The following is a 16,547-nucleotide window of genomic DNA, read 5'->3' as shown; positions in this document are numbered from 1 at the left end:
GAAGCATGAAATGGGGATCACATCTCCCAGTTAAACAGCAAGTTACATTTTTTTGTACAGTTTGTATGAAAATATACACATACTCTTTTCTGAAATCTGATCCCTAAGACAGTAAATGTGTTTGTGTAGTTCTGTTTGTCTCAATGGTTTAGTCATACCTGTATACCGTGCGTCTCCACGGTCGAACGTGGAGCAAACAAAGAGCAGATTTCACTCAGATCAGGCAGTTCATTTAGAGGTGGTAATGATGGCTATAATTCTCCACCTGAGCACCCATGGCCATATCTTCAGCCCGTGTTAGAGGTTTTTGAAATGAAGAATGATACGTATCGTTTGAAATGTTCTCCCTGTTTCCCACTCTGCTCAAACATACAAACATTCACTGTCCAACCTGAGAAAGCGTGTTGAGCTACGTAACATTTGTTTCATTCCTGATGAACATTTCAAACTAAGTTGTCTGTGCTTGGAGTAACTTAGTTTCTGTTTTTATTCCATGGTATAGAGATTTCAAGTAATCGTTTCTAGATAAACTTCATGTAACAGAATTTACTTCTAGTCTTGACTGCATTTATGTATTTTGAAAATACAACGTTTTGAGATTTATGAAGATGTACTTTCCTTCTTAAGTATTAGAATTCTTAAGTATTTCTAAAAGCAAGTACTTCAGTACTTAAACTCAAGTAATAATCTGACAGAGCAACTTTCACTTGTATTGGAGTAATATTTGACCTGGAGGATCTATACTTTGACTTAACTAATGAAGCTGTGTACTTTGTCCACCACTGTTCAGAATCATGTCAAATGGACATGAGACATGGATCGTTTTACACAAGGTGTCCTGTAATTCAGCGAGAGTTCTTCTTCCCGATGTGAAATGCTTATTGTAATCATTTGAGTATTTAATGTTATGGGTTGTAAGTCATTAATAGCTCCAAATTTGGACTTCTAATTGTTTAAAAAAAAAAAGGTTGGCCTGCTCATTGATGCGTTGTGCTTATATTGTGCTGTATTCTATTCCCCGGAGCGCAAACAGTTAACTGCTCAGCGCCGCTCTACTCGAGTCCTTACGGTAGCCCTGCTCCTCCAATCCCGCAGCACTTTCTCTGCCTGCGGTCACATCTTGTTGCCAGAACTCCAGTGACGCGGTGACACTAGATTTCGACCTTTTTCCATTCATACTCTGCGCCTTTTCCCCGTTTAATTGCGTTTACTTTGCAAGGCACCTCGAGGACTTGCTAGTCCTGTGTTGCCGCATTTTCTTCCTTGCAGTATATTTTGACTCGTCTGTGGATGTGTTTGGATGGAAGGCTGGGGAGCTCTGATCTATCATCCGACGTTAAGACCTCTCAGCCTTGAGGATAAGATTCTTATTTAGGCACGGTTACATAATCAGGTAATTACTGGCGTTTTGTGCGCCCGTCGTTCTGGTTACATCTATCTATTTATCTTGTCATTGTATATATTCTGCTGTAGAAAGATCATCACCGTCCGTGTTCATGCCCGATTTGCAGCGCTTTAGTTTTCCATACCATAGCATGAATCCTTTGTTGGGGGCCAATACGCATCTCCAACAGCATCCTCAGCAGAGCTTGGCCTCCGGACATCCAGACTCTCCTTCAGGCCTTCTGCCCGAAGCCGTTTTCGGTGGACCCGACGCGGCATCCTTTTTCCTTGGTGAGCAGCCCAGCAGTCCAGGCCCTGATCATCCTGGGCCTGACTTCACCGCACCCTCACAGGCTTCTCCTTTCCTCCACCACAATAACAGCGGCCACTACGAGCACCGCACTGTGCCACATCCCCCTGCAGCCATGGCTCTTAGAAACGACTTGGGATCCAACATCAGCGTCCTCAAAACTCTCAATCTGAGGTTCAGATGTTTTTTGGCAAAAGTGCACGAATTAGAGCGCAGGAATAAGATTTTAGAGAAACAGCTGCAGCAGGCGCTGGATGCCAACAAAAGCTGTCAAGGTGGATGCTGTGATGGCAGGGCACACACCCAAGAGGCAGGTGTGCAGACTGGATTTGTTGGGACCATACCTCTCAGGCCAGGCTCCCTCCCCTTCCATAACACCAACAATTCAGCCAGGAGGCCTACAACATTGTTCCCACCATCACTCACAACCACCTTCCCATCAACAGCCTCTGAGAGCTCCAGTTCAACCCAAACAAACACCACCGGCAACCCAGCTATCACCATCAGCCAGGCCTCTCCCTGCATGGACTCTCCTGGCTATGGCTCAAGAAGTATCACCAACACCAATGCAGGCCATGAAAGATCTACCAACCCTCCTCCTAGGTTCCTCCCAGGAACCATCTGGTCCTACAACCACACCCGCAAGTTTGGCCCCAGTGCAGAGCGTATAACCAGCCCAGGAGTGTCCTGGGTGCACCCTGATGGAGTTGGAGTCCAGATTGACACCATCACCCCAGAGATAAGAGCTCTGTACAATGTCCTAGCCAAAGTGAAGAGAGAGCGGGATGAGTATAAACGCAGGTAAACCTTTTTATTTCACCTGTAACTGAGTGTGTTGTGCACTATCTGGAGTAACAAGAGCTGCAAAGCAGCTGTAGACCAGCTGTCTCGTGCACACAGGCAGCGTCAGCACAAATCCTCACCATCCATCACCTACTGTCTGACCATGCATCCATTCCATGTCTAACCACAGAGGCAGGTGCTGCAGCCAAAAATACGCCCAAATAATTAAAACACCATGGGCTAAATATACAGAGGGACGAAGGTCAAAGTGTTGCAGGGACATAGAAAGATCAAACTCACCCATTGATGCCTTTATCTACAAGTATATTTGAGAAACCCACCATAAGGTAGAGCTTTCGTTGTCCTGTGGATCTTTATTGTGTGATGTAACTCAAAATGAAAGATGCAGATTTGATGCCAGGGCCTGTCAGTGTTATAGTGATTACATTTACAGGGAAATAAGGACATTACTATTGGACTCAAAGCTGAAACCTAAAAGTAATTTGTCCTTTCTTCTTAAATAGTTAAACTTAACCTTTTTTTATATGAATGGTGATTCAGTATCATCTGAAAACAAGGGGTTTAAAGATGTCACCTATCTTGGAATTTGGGATTTGGAGTTTTACACAAATTATAGACATAATGACGAATTTATCAAAGAGGGTTATTTAAATGCTGACACAAAATGTCAGCCCATAAGTGTAGAACAAATTATGACAACAGTTTAAAGTTAGGGAGACACTATATGAGCATTCTTTTCTGATGGATTTTCCCTTTTCTTAGAAAAAACCAAACACATCTTATACATTATGTCATGAGTTTCTGGACTTATGACAGTTTTGCATTCAGTATTATCAGTCTGAGGTGAACTACAGTAGCCCCCAGGTTTGAGCACATTCATTACTGAATTCCCTCTTATTATATCCAAATGAGCAGCCATGCATTCTTCACAGAGGAGGAGATCCTGAGCACAGGATTGAGGCTTCTTTGTGAATGAGGGGACAAGGACAGCTCTAACTGCCCATGTGTGTTACATCAGGCACGTGGTTTGATTGTGAAGGAACTTAAGAGGAAATATTTTGCTTACCTCTTGTGCAGAAAGTTAACTTTGAGTCTGTGAATCACCCTGTGTGATGCACTCTGTCCACCCTCAGTGATCACATCTGTGTCTGACCAGCTCTCTTTAAGGGATCAGGATGTTTCTCAGCCTCTGTGAGTTTCCTGTGGGTGTCACTTTACCTCAGGACAATGAGGACTTTAAAGCCCTTTCCTTTGAGCAAAATTCACCTCTGCAGATTCCCTGTCATTTTTTCTGCGTCAGATATTTAGAGAAGGATGAAAATTCAATAGAGAGAGTTATCTTGTAATTTGTTTTCCTATCTTTAAATCTGAACTTAACTATGAAGCTATTCATCTGAAGCGTTTTACTTCTTTTTCCAACCCTTCAGGCCTCTAGCTCTTTTATTCATGTCACTTCAGTTTTTGTTATACAAGGACAACTCATTTTTCACCCCCCTTTTCCTCCTTTACTTTCTCACTGTTCTTGCCCATCACTCATCCCACTTTTCCCACCACACTTCTCATGTAAACATCATACATCAGACACTTCCTCTCACACTCTTCTGCTCTCCCCTGCCTCTCCTCTCTCCCACTGTGCATCCCCCCTCTCCACTCTCCTCACTTTATCTGCAATGCAGCATGCACTGCAAGCTGTAACTGCTGGATGTGGGTTTGGCATCTCTGCCTCCTGCATGCTCTCACCTTACTGATCAGACAAGCATCCACTACGACAACAACAACTCCTGTTTCATGACTCAGTTTCCCCCAGATTAAGTATTCCCTAAAGGTTGAGATGTGCTGCAGCATTTTGCATCTGTAACAGCATTTATATAAGAGGCCACAGACTCTGCAGTAAGTGGATTTCCCCTGGGCACATGTGTAATGTGAAATCATCTGAGACCACAAACAGCTTTTACTTTTATGAAAGTTCAAATTCATGGGTCAATCGGTTCAGCCGCACAAATCATCAATTAAGTAATTAATCGTTGAGAGAATAAACACATCACTTTTCCAATTCACACCAGCTTTTTTCAAGCACTTGAATTTAATACACTACAACTTGACTCCACTGATAGTTTAGCATAAGATATTCAAATCTTCTTTTTACATTTGTTGAATACAAATCTAGCACCTGTCAGCAAACCACTTCTGTCATCCCTCCTTTTGTAAATGATACAAACATCATACAGTTTTAGACATAAAAGGTCATTTGAAAGATTCCCCTCTTATTTCTCATTAAAAAAAAAAAGTTTAACTTCACAAAAAGCAGCGCAATAGCACCACCAGTGGTCATAACTCCAGCAGAACTCTTTAAAGGCACAGTGTGTGGTACTTAGTGGCATTTTGCAAAACAGACTTGGTTGAAATGGAATATAATATTCAGAATTGTGTTTGAGTTAGTGCATAATCACCTGAATATCAATCTGTATTTTTGGTTTTGGTTACTTAGAATGAGTCTTTTATATCTACACAAGAAGCAAGTTCCCTTCCATGGAGGCTGCTATCTTGCACTGCCATGTTTCTTTCTACGGTAGCACAGAATGGACAAACTAGTAACAAACGTGTGTTTTGCAATAAGTGAATGAAAATTTGAAATGCACCAGCTAGCAGACAAAGAAGAAGAGAGTGGTTGTTGTTGTGAGCAAAATGATTTGTAATTCTAGATGTTTCTGATAGTAAAAACTTGACAAACGGAGGATACTGGACTACTGTAACAGTCTTTTTAACAGCCTGCACAACAAATCACTTGATCGTCTCCGAACTGTACAGAACTCAGCTGCCAGGGTTTTAACCAGAAACAAAAAGTTCAACCACATCTCTCCGGTTTTAGCTTCCTCGCACTGGCTGCCTGTATGTTTTAGAATTGATTTTAAGATTTTACTGATTACTTTTAAAGCTCTTCATGGTCTTGCTCCGAGCTATATAGCAGACCTTTAAAAAACCCTATGAGCCGACACATACATTGAGATCCTCGGGCAGAGGTTTACTGTGCAAATGAAAACAAAATGGGACAGGGCGCTTGCAGTGAGGGGTCCGACACTCTGGAACCATCTGCCCGAAGAGATTAGGTCTGCTGAGTCAGTGAGCTCTTTTAAATCCCTTCTTAAAACATACTTTTATCGCAGAGCCTTCCTTTTATCTGAATTTTATTTGACTTTATTTTATTTTAACCGTCTTAAGAAATATATTTTAAAATAATTGTATTCATTTAAAGTTCTTTTGGGGTAATTTTATGTTTTTAAAATATGTTTTATTTCTTTATCTTGACTTATGTGTTTTTATGATCTGCCTGTTTTATTTTGCTGCCCATGTAAAGCACCTTGTAACCTGGTTTTGAAAAGTGCTCTACAAATAAAATTATTATTATTATTATTATTATTATTATTATTATTATTATTATTATTATTATTATTATTATTATTATCATTATTATTATTATTATTATTATTATACATCACAGGAGCTTCTTGTTCACCATCGCTTCACTGACAGGAGAGGTGAGCAAGGAAGCGTTTCAATTTAGAATCTGTCCGCTAGATATCGCTAAATATTCCCATTTCTACACTCATTACCTTTAAGTGAGTTATTTCCAGATGTGACATGTAAAGATAAGCGTCCATTTTCAGCAATAGAGCATGGTTCACAAATCAGCCAATTCCAGCTTGTTATAGACAGACTGGTGTAGATAGAGGTCAGGAGTAAAAGTGCATGACACCAATGTCAGCCTCGCTTTAGATGATTTAAAACAATGGCACCATTATAAAAATGTGTCTTCCTCAGCATGTATCTAATCAAGGCTCCAAGGTCATATCAAACATATTTCGTATTTCAAGTTCTTATCATTTTTTAAACCCCACCTGGTATGTACTGTATGTTGATTGAACAAGTACAGTGGGTTTTGTTTAGTAAACACTGTTACTGTTTACGTATAATGGTGTCTGCTTTTGTTAATCTTGGATGGCAGCCTACATTGATGTTAAGTGCCTGGAGGAATGCGATTGTCAAAGAGTGATGGTATGGTGAGACAGATGCACTTAAGTCATGGAGTCATAGGTTAGTGTGTACTCTGCATGCCACTCTAATTAGATCCAGAAGAGGCATGAACAGCTGAATAAGGACTATCTCTACATTAGCCATGGCTGCAACCCATGAGCGTTCTCTGTTAACCTTGATTTACGAATGATTTCCTCCTTTAACTATGCTTTTCAGATGGGAAGAAGAATACACAATGAGGGTGGATCTGCAACAGAAAATCACAGACCTACAAGAGGTAACATTCAATGGGCTTTTGTGTGAATACGTGTGTGTTTGTGTGAGTAGTAGACCAGTTTTGCAGTCTCCTGTAGCCATATTGGACTCGTCACTTTTCACTTTACAGCGACATCTGCCTGAGTCATGAGAACAACTACAGGTATGAAAGGTGAAACCTCAGATATGGCTACACACCGACATCAAATCACCATGAACGTAACCAGCCTGAGGGTTGATGCTAAAAAGGATTTGATTGCAGTCATCTTTACACTGTTAAATTGGGAGGGATTAGCATACAGCAGCTGGAGGTCAGCTCTCACTTCACTGGCACTGATTGCTTACTTTGTGTATTATTTTTCTCTACCTCCTTGGTTCAAGTCTTCCCTCTTGCACTCTTTCGCAGTGGTGGACAAAGTAAACAGCTTCATTACTTAAGTCAAAGTATAGATACTCCAGGTCAAATATTACTCTGATACAAGTGAAAGTTGTTCTGTCAAATTATTACTTGAGTTAAAGTACTGATGTACTTGCTTTTAAAAATACTTAAGTATTCAAAGTACTTCTAAAAAATCTCAAAACGTTGTATTTTCACAATACATAAGTGCAGTCAAGAATACAAAGGAGTACATTCTGTTACATTCTGTTTATCTAGAAACGATTACTTGAAATCTCTAAAACTATACCATGGAATAAAAACAGCAACTAAGTTACTCCAAGCACAGACGACTTAGTTTGAAATGTTCATCTGGAATGAAACAAATGTTATGCAGCTTAACACACTTTCTCAGGTTGCACTATGAATTTTTGTATGTTTGAGCAGAGTGGGAAACAGGGAGAACATTTCAAACAATACTTATCATTATTCATTTAAAAAACCTCTAACACGGGCTGAAGATATGACCATGGGTGCTCAGGTGGAGAATTATAGCCATCATTACCACCTCTAAATGAACTGCCTGATCTGAGTGAAATCTGCTCTGTGTTTGCTCCACGTTCAACCGTGGGATCAGATTTCAGAAAAGAGAAGGAAATTCATGAGCTGACTTCAAAGCAGAAGTAGTGAGTAACTAGAGCACTGATAGAAATGTAGTGGAGTAAAAAGTGCAATCATTGTCTTCTAAATGTAGTGGAGTAAAAGTAATAAGTTCCCCCCAAAAATAATACTCAAGAAAAGTACAGTACTCAAGTACATTTACTTTGTTGCTGCTCTTTCGTGATTGGTTTCCGTGTGGTCTTCAATGCTGACCACCAATAGATTAAAGTGCATGGATGGATCTCATGCTAGAGTTATAAACTGTGTCTCTTTTGATCAAATAGTTTGTTTTTTTCTACCTCTTCAGCTGCTGACAGGTTGATTGCCTTATTTGTACTTCTTGCAGCTGTGTCTTTGTATACCTTGTGGTTTGTTGATTTCCTGTATGAGTGTGTGTTTTGGGGGGTTGGTAAGTAGGTAAGTGCGTGCACATGCTTACACATACTTTTTATGTTGGAACGTATGTGAACCATTGCCAGGAAACTGCACTGTCTAGCAGGCAGGTCCACATTAGAATGACACCACAAACACTAAAGATTTGAGATGCCTGCCTGGAATTTACGATGTCATCAGATACTCAGAGCTCATTATGCTTTTAGGACTTCCAGCTTCTGAGCCCTTTGTCGAAACAGGTTTATATTTTGCTGATGACCTCTACATGCAGTTATTTCCCTTAAAAACAGTGATGTGCTGTTTCCAATCCATCTATGTGGGCGTGCTTACACGTAATGAGTTCTTCATGACTTTCTTTCATGTGTGCAGGACCTGCAGGAGAGTGAAGGCTGTCAGGACGAGCTGGCTCTCAGAGTTCAGCAGCTGAAGGCTGAGCTGGTTCTCTTTAAAGGCCTCATGAGCAACGTGAGCACGGTTCAACACACACAGTCACATACTAATCATTCATCGACGAAGCTGGCCACATATGTAACCCTACACCTCTCCAACTACAAGTTTCAACTGTTTGAATAACCAAATTGAAATGATACTGTTATTTTGACTCGTTAAGGGTTTGTTGCTTGATATTTGAATGTTACATCTTAAACAAAACTCACAATCAATTGAACTTTAGAGTTGTTTTTGTTACCAGAGGAAAAAAATCTGGTACTATTTAGCTGCCGCTGTTCTTGTGTGTGTTCTCATACCTTAGGAAGACCCCACAAATGCACAGTTTGACAATGCCTAGAAAAGGGCTCTAAAAGCAGCTGGTCCCTATATAAACATCTGGAGCAATATTAACAGTTTATTAACTTGAGAATCGACAAGGATCATCTACACTATTACTCTGTTACTATGATGAAGAAAATAAGCATATGCAAATGAGATTTGTGAGAACCGAGAAATGTTCCTTATTGTGTCTTCCCTCCCCTCTGTCTTATAATGCTTCTGTTATGTTCTTTGCAGAACTTGTCAGAGTTGGACAGTAAGATCCAGGAGAAGGCCATGAAGGTGGACATGGACATCTGCCGCAGGATCGATATAACTGCTCGTCTCTGTGACGTAGCTCAGCAGAGGAACTGTGAGGATGTGATCCAGATGTATCAGGTACCAGGAAAAAAACACAACAGTTAATGTTTCTATCTCTCTATTTTGTCAAATCCTCTGAGGCCCTTTTTTGTCAGAGCTTGCCCAATTTATTTGTAGCGGTGGTTTGAGTCCCGATGATATCTCTGCAGGTTCCTACCAACCAAACTTCCCTAAACTGTCGCCGGAAACAAACTCCTCTGTCCTTTAATGGAAGCGAGTGTGACGAACCCGTCAGCACTTCTGAGAGTGATGGAGGTGTGGCCAAAGAAGAGGAGCACTGTGGCTCGTCAGCCAATCAGATCAACGAAGAGATGCAGAGGATGCTGAACCAGCTGTGAGTGTTTTAACTTTGAGATATGATGTGCATAACGTTCTCTACTTCCGTTCATTCTTTTTATGTGTTTAACTTCTTCGTAAGGCGTGAATGTGAGTTTGAGGATGATTGTGACAGTCTGGCTTGGGAGGAGACTGAAGAGACGCTGCTTCTCTGGGAGGACTTCCCAGGATGTGCTCTACCCCCTGACCCCACCCACCCACCTGGAGAGGTAGGCTGTAGTCAAGACGTAAGGACTTCAGACTTAAGGAATTTAATTTGACCGAAACATGGAATGGCCAAAAAAGTGTAATACCCAGATAATGTAATACAGTTTAACTCACAAGCCTTATCTGTAACATACTAATGTTACAAAAGCTTGCAATAGTTGGGTTTGTTAAAAGTAATCTTGTGACAGAAGTAATACAATTTTGATTTACATTTGAGCATATACAATTGCTTGATATTAAAACAAAGACACACATTCAGCAGACTTATATCTGGTCCAGAGAAAAATCAAATTTTTGTTTGAGGTAAAGGGCTGTTTGGTGTGGTTGCTTGTCTTTTCATGAAATAGACAATAATAATTCAAAATTACACAGTAGCTGATGATATTAATGACTATAAATTACTGGTATGAACCATAGACTGTATAAAATATGGACGTAGGATCCGTGACGTCACCCATCTGTTTCTGAAGAGCTGTTTTGAGGCCAATCGGTGGCGGCAGCCATATTGCTGCTGTCTTGCCAGTGTGACGTATAGAGGCGGGCTTGAGCCTCCTAGCCAACAGCTACAGTGTTCCTGCAGTCAGCTGTGCCTCTCATTGGAAGACTTGTATTCTCAATATCTTCAAAATTGGCGCATTAGAAAAAAATTCAGTTCAGTTCAGTTTTTATCAGTCATGGTGGTTGGCCAACTTTAAAGTCTCTTTAAACTCTCACAAATCCAAGTTACTATAACAACATCATCGCCTGTGAGAGTTGAATACCTTTAAATATGAACAACCACCATCTTCATTCAGCAGAAATTATACATTGTGTTGGAGCCTTCGCCCAAATCTAGTTTTGAATATTTTCAAGGACAAAGGAAACGAGAAAGCATGAGAATCTGCCTCTTTCACCTGCCATCCGTCAGATAGCAGCACTATGATGTATGAAATTATTTTTAACAATTCTTTAAGGGAAATTTTGGGAATCTGACATCAGAACAGGAGTGGAACTTGATGCTTGGAGCAGCTGCCTGATATGATGGTCGATACATTTTTGTCTCTGGGGATTATTCATCCAAATCTCTAAGTGACCTTCACTGCTCTACTGAGGCAGGGCTGTTTCAGGACAAAGCACTGCACACACACACACACACACACACACACACACACACACACACACACACACACACACACACACACACACACACACACACACACACACTAGAACAGTTGCAGTTTCTGGCCTGTGCTGGTGTAGAGTGTGTTTGTTTCCAAGAAATCCATGTAGGTATTTGTTTTCAATCAGCCTGCTGTCCTTCTGAGGGAGGAGCTGCATGAGTCAGTGAAATTTGAGCTGTGTGGAGCATAAAACCAGCTGTGTTTTCCACAGTCAGGCAAATTCACCAAGTGTCTGATTGTTTGTTCATTAACAAAGTGTTGCTATATGGGATTACATGTGTTTCTTTTGCTCAAATTCTTCTCTATTTTTCTCTCTCAGGAGGACTGTCTGGAACAGTGATTAATGACACTGAATGTCTGTTCAAGTCCCGAGAGAAGGAATACCAAGAGACCATTGACCAGATTGAGGTCAGACACTTCCTCTGCATTTTTTGAATTATTAATTAAGTAATTTCCCTGTTCATAAACCCTTCTTTCAACACAGCCTTTCTTTGAAAAATGCTCTGTTTCCTGAAAATTCCCTGAATATGATTCACATGATGACTCAGCACACAGTTTATCTGTTTTTGATGTGTTCAGAATTTGTGATGTAACATTAGAAATACCTATGATTATTGATTATGTCCCAACTCTAGCTGGAGCTGGCCACGGCAAAGAGCGATATGAACAGACATCTGCACGAGTACATGGAGATGTGCTCGATGAAGAGAGGCCTGGATGTTCAGATGGAGACCTGCAGGAGACTCATCACGCAGAGTGGAGACAGGTAACACACTCACTATCACTCTCAGACGATATTATGCCCTGTCTGCTCTTACTGTGAGTTTTTATTGTAATGCTTTATTTTACAGGCCTTTTAGTTCCCTACAAAAGCAATTTACATTGACTACCTCTCTGGCAATTATCAGCAGTATGCACGCATTGCATAAATTGTCTACAACACAGTATGGCGCCCCGCTTGACAGCATTATGATGAAAATCTTCCAGCTATGACATCTGTTATTTATACCATTTTAGACCTTTAATATCGTCTGTTTAACTAAGTCTTTGGGTTTATGGTACAACATATGAAAAATAAATATAGAATAGCATATGAAGAGTGTGTTGCATTTCAACTGTGTTTGTCTTCCTATACATATTTTTTGTCCTTCTTCCAGTAACCCTGCAACGCCTGCATCTGCTGACGACAGCAGTCAGAGAGAGAGTGACAACTCTTCAGCCTCTCCGCCCAGCTGCGGGAGATCTTGACACTTCCTCCCCTCTGCATTGGGTGCTGTGGTTATGTGACCCCCCTTCCCTGCTACATCCAGCTCGAGTATCACAAAATGCAATACACACCTATATGGCAACACCATGTTTACATATAGTCATCTTCATTCACTGTATCTCACTGATTATTTGTCTTGCTGTTCTTGTAAATCCGCTTTGGTCTGAGGAGACTTTGAGCTTTGAAACTGTGACTACGTCAGAGCTAGATGTTTTTCTGTACTGCTGCGTGCTGATGTCACTGCCCTGCAGAGGGGAGAGGTCTGCTTTGTAGTTGGACCTTGTCATCTTGTGTTTGACAGCAATAGTTAGGATACCAGGTCTTCTAAAGGATTATCCTGTGAAGTTTCAGAAGACTGTATATTCTGAATGTACTGTGAGAAAATGCCCTGATGTCTTGTAGTTTAGGGAGGTAGTGCAGTACTGTATGATGACCTGGGCGTTTGAAGCTAATCAAGCAGATACCAGAGCCTCATTTAAGTCATGCCAAACAAAGTTCAAGGCCGATAATTACCTTCTTTCAGTAAAACCTCAAAGAAAACAACTCAAAATGGCATTTAGTTTGAATGAACTGTATCACAGGATGTCATGGTACAAGATTGAGGGAATTCATTAGTTTTATTGAAGAATTGAGGAGATAACGATGTGTCTTTATCTTCTCACGTGATGTCAGGATTGAACATTTTACAGCCTTAAAGCTGCAGGTTCATTATCAGAGTGCACACATGTCCTCTAAAGCCTGATGTTGTATGTGTGTGCATAACGTCAGAAGTCCACTAAATAATAGTGAACATTTTTTTTTTATCTTGATCATCGCTTGTCAGAGAACAGATCAATTCTCTCCTAGTGCGATAATGAAATATTCAGTCTCTGGAATTTTGTTGTGTTTAGGTATCTGAACATACTTGAATTTGACCTCTGTCAAATTTATGAATTAATGCCCCAAATAGCTTATGTTGTCAAGAGAAATTCTGTCACAAGAATGTTGACAACTATTTGCAAAACACCAAGACGATGCAAATGAAGCAATTTTGATGAATGCAGAAAATTAGGAAAGTAACTTACACAATTTCATAATATATCTGAAATACATTAAACATTGCAGAGAACATAGTTTGGAATTATATAGAAATTGTGCTTGAAAAAAAAAAGAAGATACTTTTACAGATGAATACAGAAGCAAAGTGTTTTCTTTGTCAAATGAATGCAGGTTTGTTTTCAGTTTGAGATGTAGCCAAAGTCTCCATGTTGTGTTGTTAAAGGTCAGTCTGCAGCCTCTCACATCTGATCTGGGGTCAGCATTGTTTCTTTATTTTTCTCTCTATGTTGCTGACACTTGGAAGTACAGCACATCAACGTGCACTGACAGCTAAGTGTCATGAAGCCGTTGATTTAGTTTAATTTTCAGCAGGAATGCTTAGATTACAGTCAGATCCCGTTGTTGTTTGAATAGAGCTGCATGGCTGAGCAGAATGTCTTCAAAGATAGTAAAGGACAAAGAAACAGTTGTCCAAGAGCAAATGTAGGGCAACCTTTGAGTGCCAAATTAAAAAGGTCAGGTTGTAAAAATCAACAGGATATTGCTGTGTAAAAAAACTTGATATAGCTGCTGAAGCAGCTGTTCACAAAGGTGCTTGATGTACATAATTAAGATAATTTTGAGCCTGTAAAAGTTTGCACATAGAAAGCAAGAGCTAAGCGAAAATGTAAATGAAACAAATCAGCACTGTAACCTGTAAAACATGTAAAAACAAAAAAAGTTGACTCGCTGGAAATAGAAAATGATATTTCTCCATCTTTTATACTGAAGGTGGGGCACTAGGATAATAAATTCACACCAACACATACCTCATTTTTACTTTATTTATGCTTTCTGTGGCACATTGAACTATGAACTTTAACTCAGACACTCTGTAGTGAAACATATTAGCATACTGTTGGAAATCATCACTTTCAGGGAACACCCCCTATTCTCAATGCTCATTTATCAGACACTGATGTCTAAATATAATCCTGCCTGTAGTTTCTTCAATACGGTTGTAGCAGTTGAAATGTATTTCCTCTGCTTCCATTACAATCCACCGCTCAACATTTTTTCACTGATAGAAACAGTAATATGTCAGATTTGAAGCTTCATGCATGTGTTGGAATTAGCTGAATGCTAATTGCTTCTGTTTGATAGAGAAGGAGGATGTCAGAGATGAACTGTGTGAGTTGTAAAACACAACTTTTCTCTTTGTGTAGGTTTACTTTCACACACTGAGTGAGTCTCTGTGTATGCATGTGCCAGTGTGTCTGTTTCTGAGTGTTTTATCTGTACAGTGAGCGTTTTTAAAAGGACTTGTACTGTGGCAAATACACAACATGGAGAAAAAGATCAAAATGTAAATACAAAAACAGTATATGGTAATTGGTTAAACCAAAAAAATCTAGATTGATCTGTCTTTGGACAAAATCCCTTCTAAAATGTGATGATGTTAGCCCAATGACCAATTTGAATTGTTGTCCATTAGTACTTCTCCTCCATGGCTGTATGTAGTTGCCAAATTAAAGTCAATTTAAACACGACTCAAGTTTAAAAAATGAAAACTACTGAAATGCAAATGCTTTAGCGAAATGACTGTACGATGGCTTTGATAATATGTGTAAAGGAAATTTAGCTTTGAGTATAAACTTGTGTTTAAAGACTGCAAAAGAAGAATATCAAGAGTCACCTGAAAAGCAGTAAAATGATAATTCAAATTCTAAATACAAATTCTGTCAGTCTAAGACAAAAAAAAATGTTTTCCTGACTCCCTTCAAAATACAAATTCAATGTGTGTCTTAAAAATTCCATGATAGTCCTGAGTGTTGATCAAGTACCTCAGACGTGTGACTATGCAGCTTTAAACACAAAGACAGTCATTTAGTCTAAAAAGAAGCTTAACTGCAGAGCTGCAATATGTCATGTTTAAAGAGAGACTGAAAGAATTAAAGATGCAACTGAGCAAAAAGATTGTGTGATTATTTTCAATTCAGCACTTTTTATTGGTCTTAAAATGAAAGAGTCATTCAGCACAAAGTCTGTTACAAACAGTCTGTTTAAATAGCCTGAAGGGAGAAGCAGCTGTGCAACACTCTCCTATATAAGGATATATTTGTGCTTTTTTCATGAGTTTATTTTCTAGTCTACGGGTGTGACATTTTTTGAAGTATTGATTGCAACTGCTGCATGTATCCTGATAGTGGTTTGTGGGTCAGGTAGCAGTCTTACATTTGCTGATAAGTGCAAATGCTCAGCTACTACCCAAACAAATCTAAATATTTGGAAGGGGTGGCCAATGGAAATTGCATCACATGCAAAAATGATTAAAAAAAGTTTAACCATTAAAAAAAAGCAGCAAGTAGGAAGAAGAGGACAGAAAAAAGGATTATCAGTGCTGCAAATACATAAATGATGCAGAGTAAAAAAAAAAACACACACACACCCAAAAGAAAAAGGCAGAAAATCCAGTCACCGCAACAGACATGCTCCATGGCTTTAGGGACGTACTGGGGGACAGCTTTTTTGAAAGGGAGAGTTATAAGGGACAGATTTGAGTTTATGCCAGATGACAACAGAACTTCATACTTCACCAAGGAGGCCAGTACCCTCCAAATACTGCAGGTTTTCAAGTACTGATGTGATTTGGAGACCTGACATGCTAACTGCAATACTGTAGGAGTTGAGTGGGATGACGCTGTTTCTATGTAGTCAGTTGGCCAGTTTAACCCTCCTGTTATGTTCGTTTCTTAGGCACAGCAATAATGTTCCTGGGTCAACGACCCGGGGCATATTTAGTTATCCAGAAGTGTCCAAACCCCCAAAAATCCCAATTTTTTTTTTAAATCTCATTTTTAACTCCATTACTAACCATTTAAATCAATATTTAGTAATGGTGTTCTTCAATTCTCACAGATCATGGTTCAATGAGGATAACTCACTCATTTTCATGAAAATTCATGTTAAGACTTTTTTTTATGTACATTGGAAATACCTAAATATAAATACAATAGTTTTTCATGACATACATTTATTATTATTATTTTTTTAATTTTTAATTATAGTTTTCTTTATGAAGTGATGTTGATAAATTAACAAGAGACACCTCTTCTGTCACATGCTGCCCAGATTTTGATGCTGTATTTAGCTGGTTTGGAAGGCATATATTGCCTAAAATAGAAGGAACCTCTGAATGCCTCTAGCCTTTCATCCACT

At 39.6% G+C, this 16,547-nt stretch overlaps 1 protein-coding gene across 1 annotated transcript; it reads left to right on the top strand.

Annotated features, from left to right (window-relative positions):
• The first annotated feature begins 1,075 nt into the window (after window positions 1-1,075).
• Window positions 1,076-15,303, top strand: iffo1b (intermediate filament family orphan 1b). The gene is given in 11 exon segments (XM_034697253.1): window positions 1,076-1,393; window positions 1,512-2,494; window positions 6,746-6,806; window positions 8,583-8,678; window positions 9,219-9,359; window positions 9,491-9,675; window positions 9,760-9,886; window positions 11,364-11,376; window positions 11,379-11,452; window positions 11,680-11,810; window positions 12,202-15,303. Coding segments are annotated over 10 exon segments (1,878 nt in total). The 5' UTR covers window positions 1,076-1,393; window positions 1,512-1,535; the 3' UTR covers window positions 12,293-15,303.
• Window positions 15,304-16,547: the final 1,244 nt, after the last annotated feature.

The sequence above is a fragment of the Notolabrus celidotus genome, chromosome 12 (genome assembly GCF_009762535.1).
Source record: "Notolabrus celidotus isolate fNotCel1 chromosome 12, fNotCel1.pri, whole genome shotgun sequence".
NCBI classification, from domain to species: domain Eukaryota; kingdom Metazoa; phylum Chordata; class Actinopteri; order Labriformes; family Labridae; genus Notolabrus; species Notolabrus celidotus.
The sequence above is the reverse complement of the archived record's forward strand: the minus strand, read 5'-3'. Positions and strand labels throughout refer to the sequence as shown.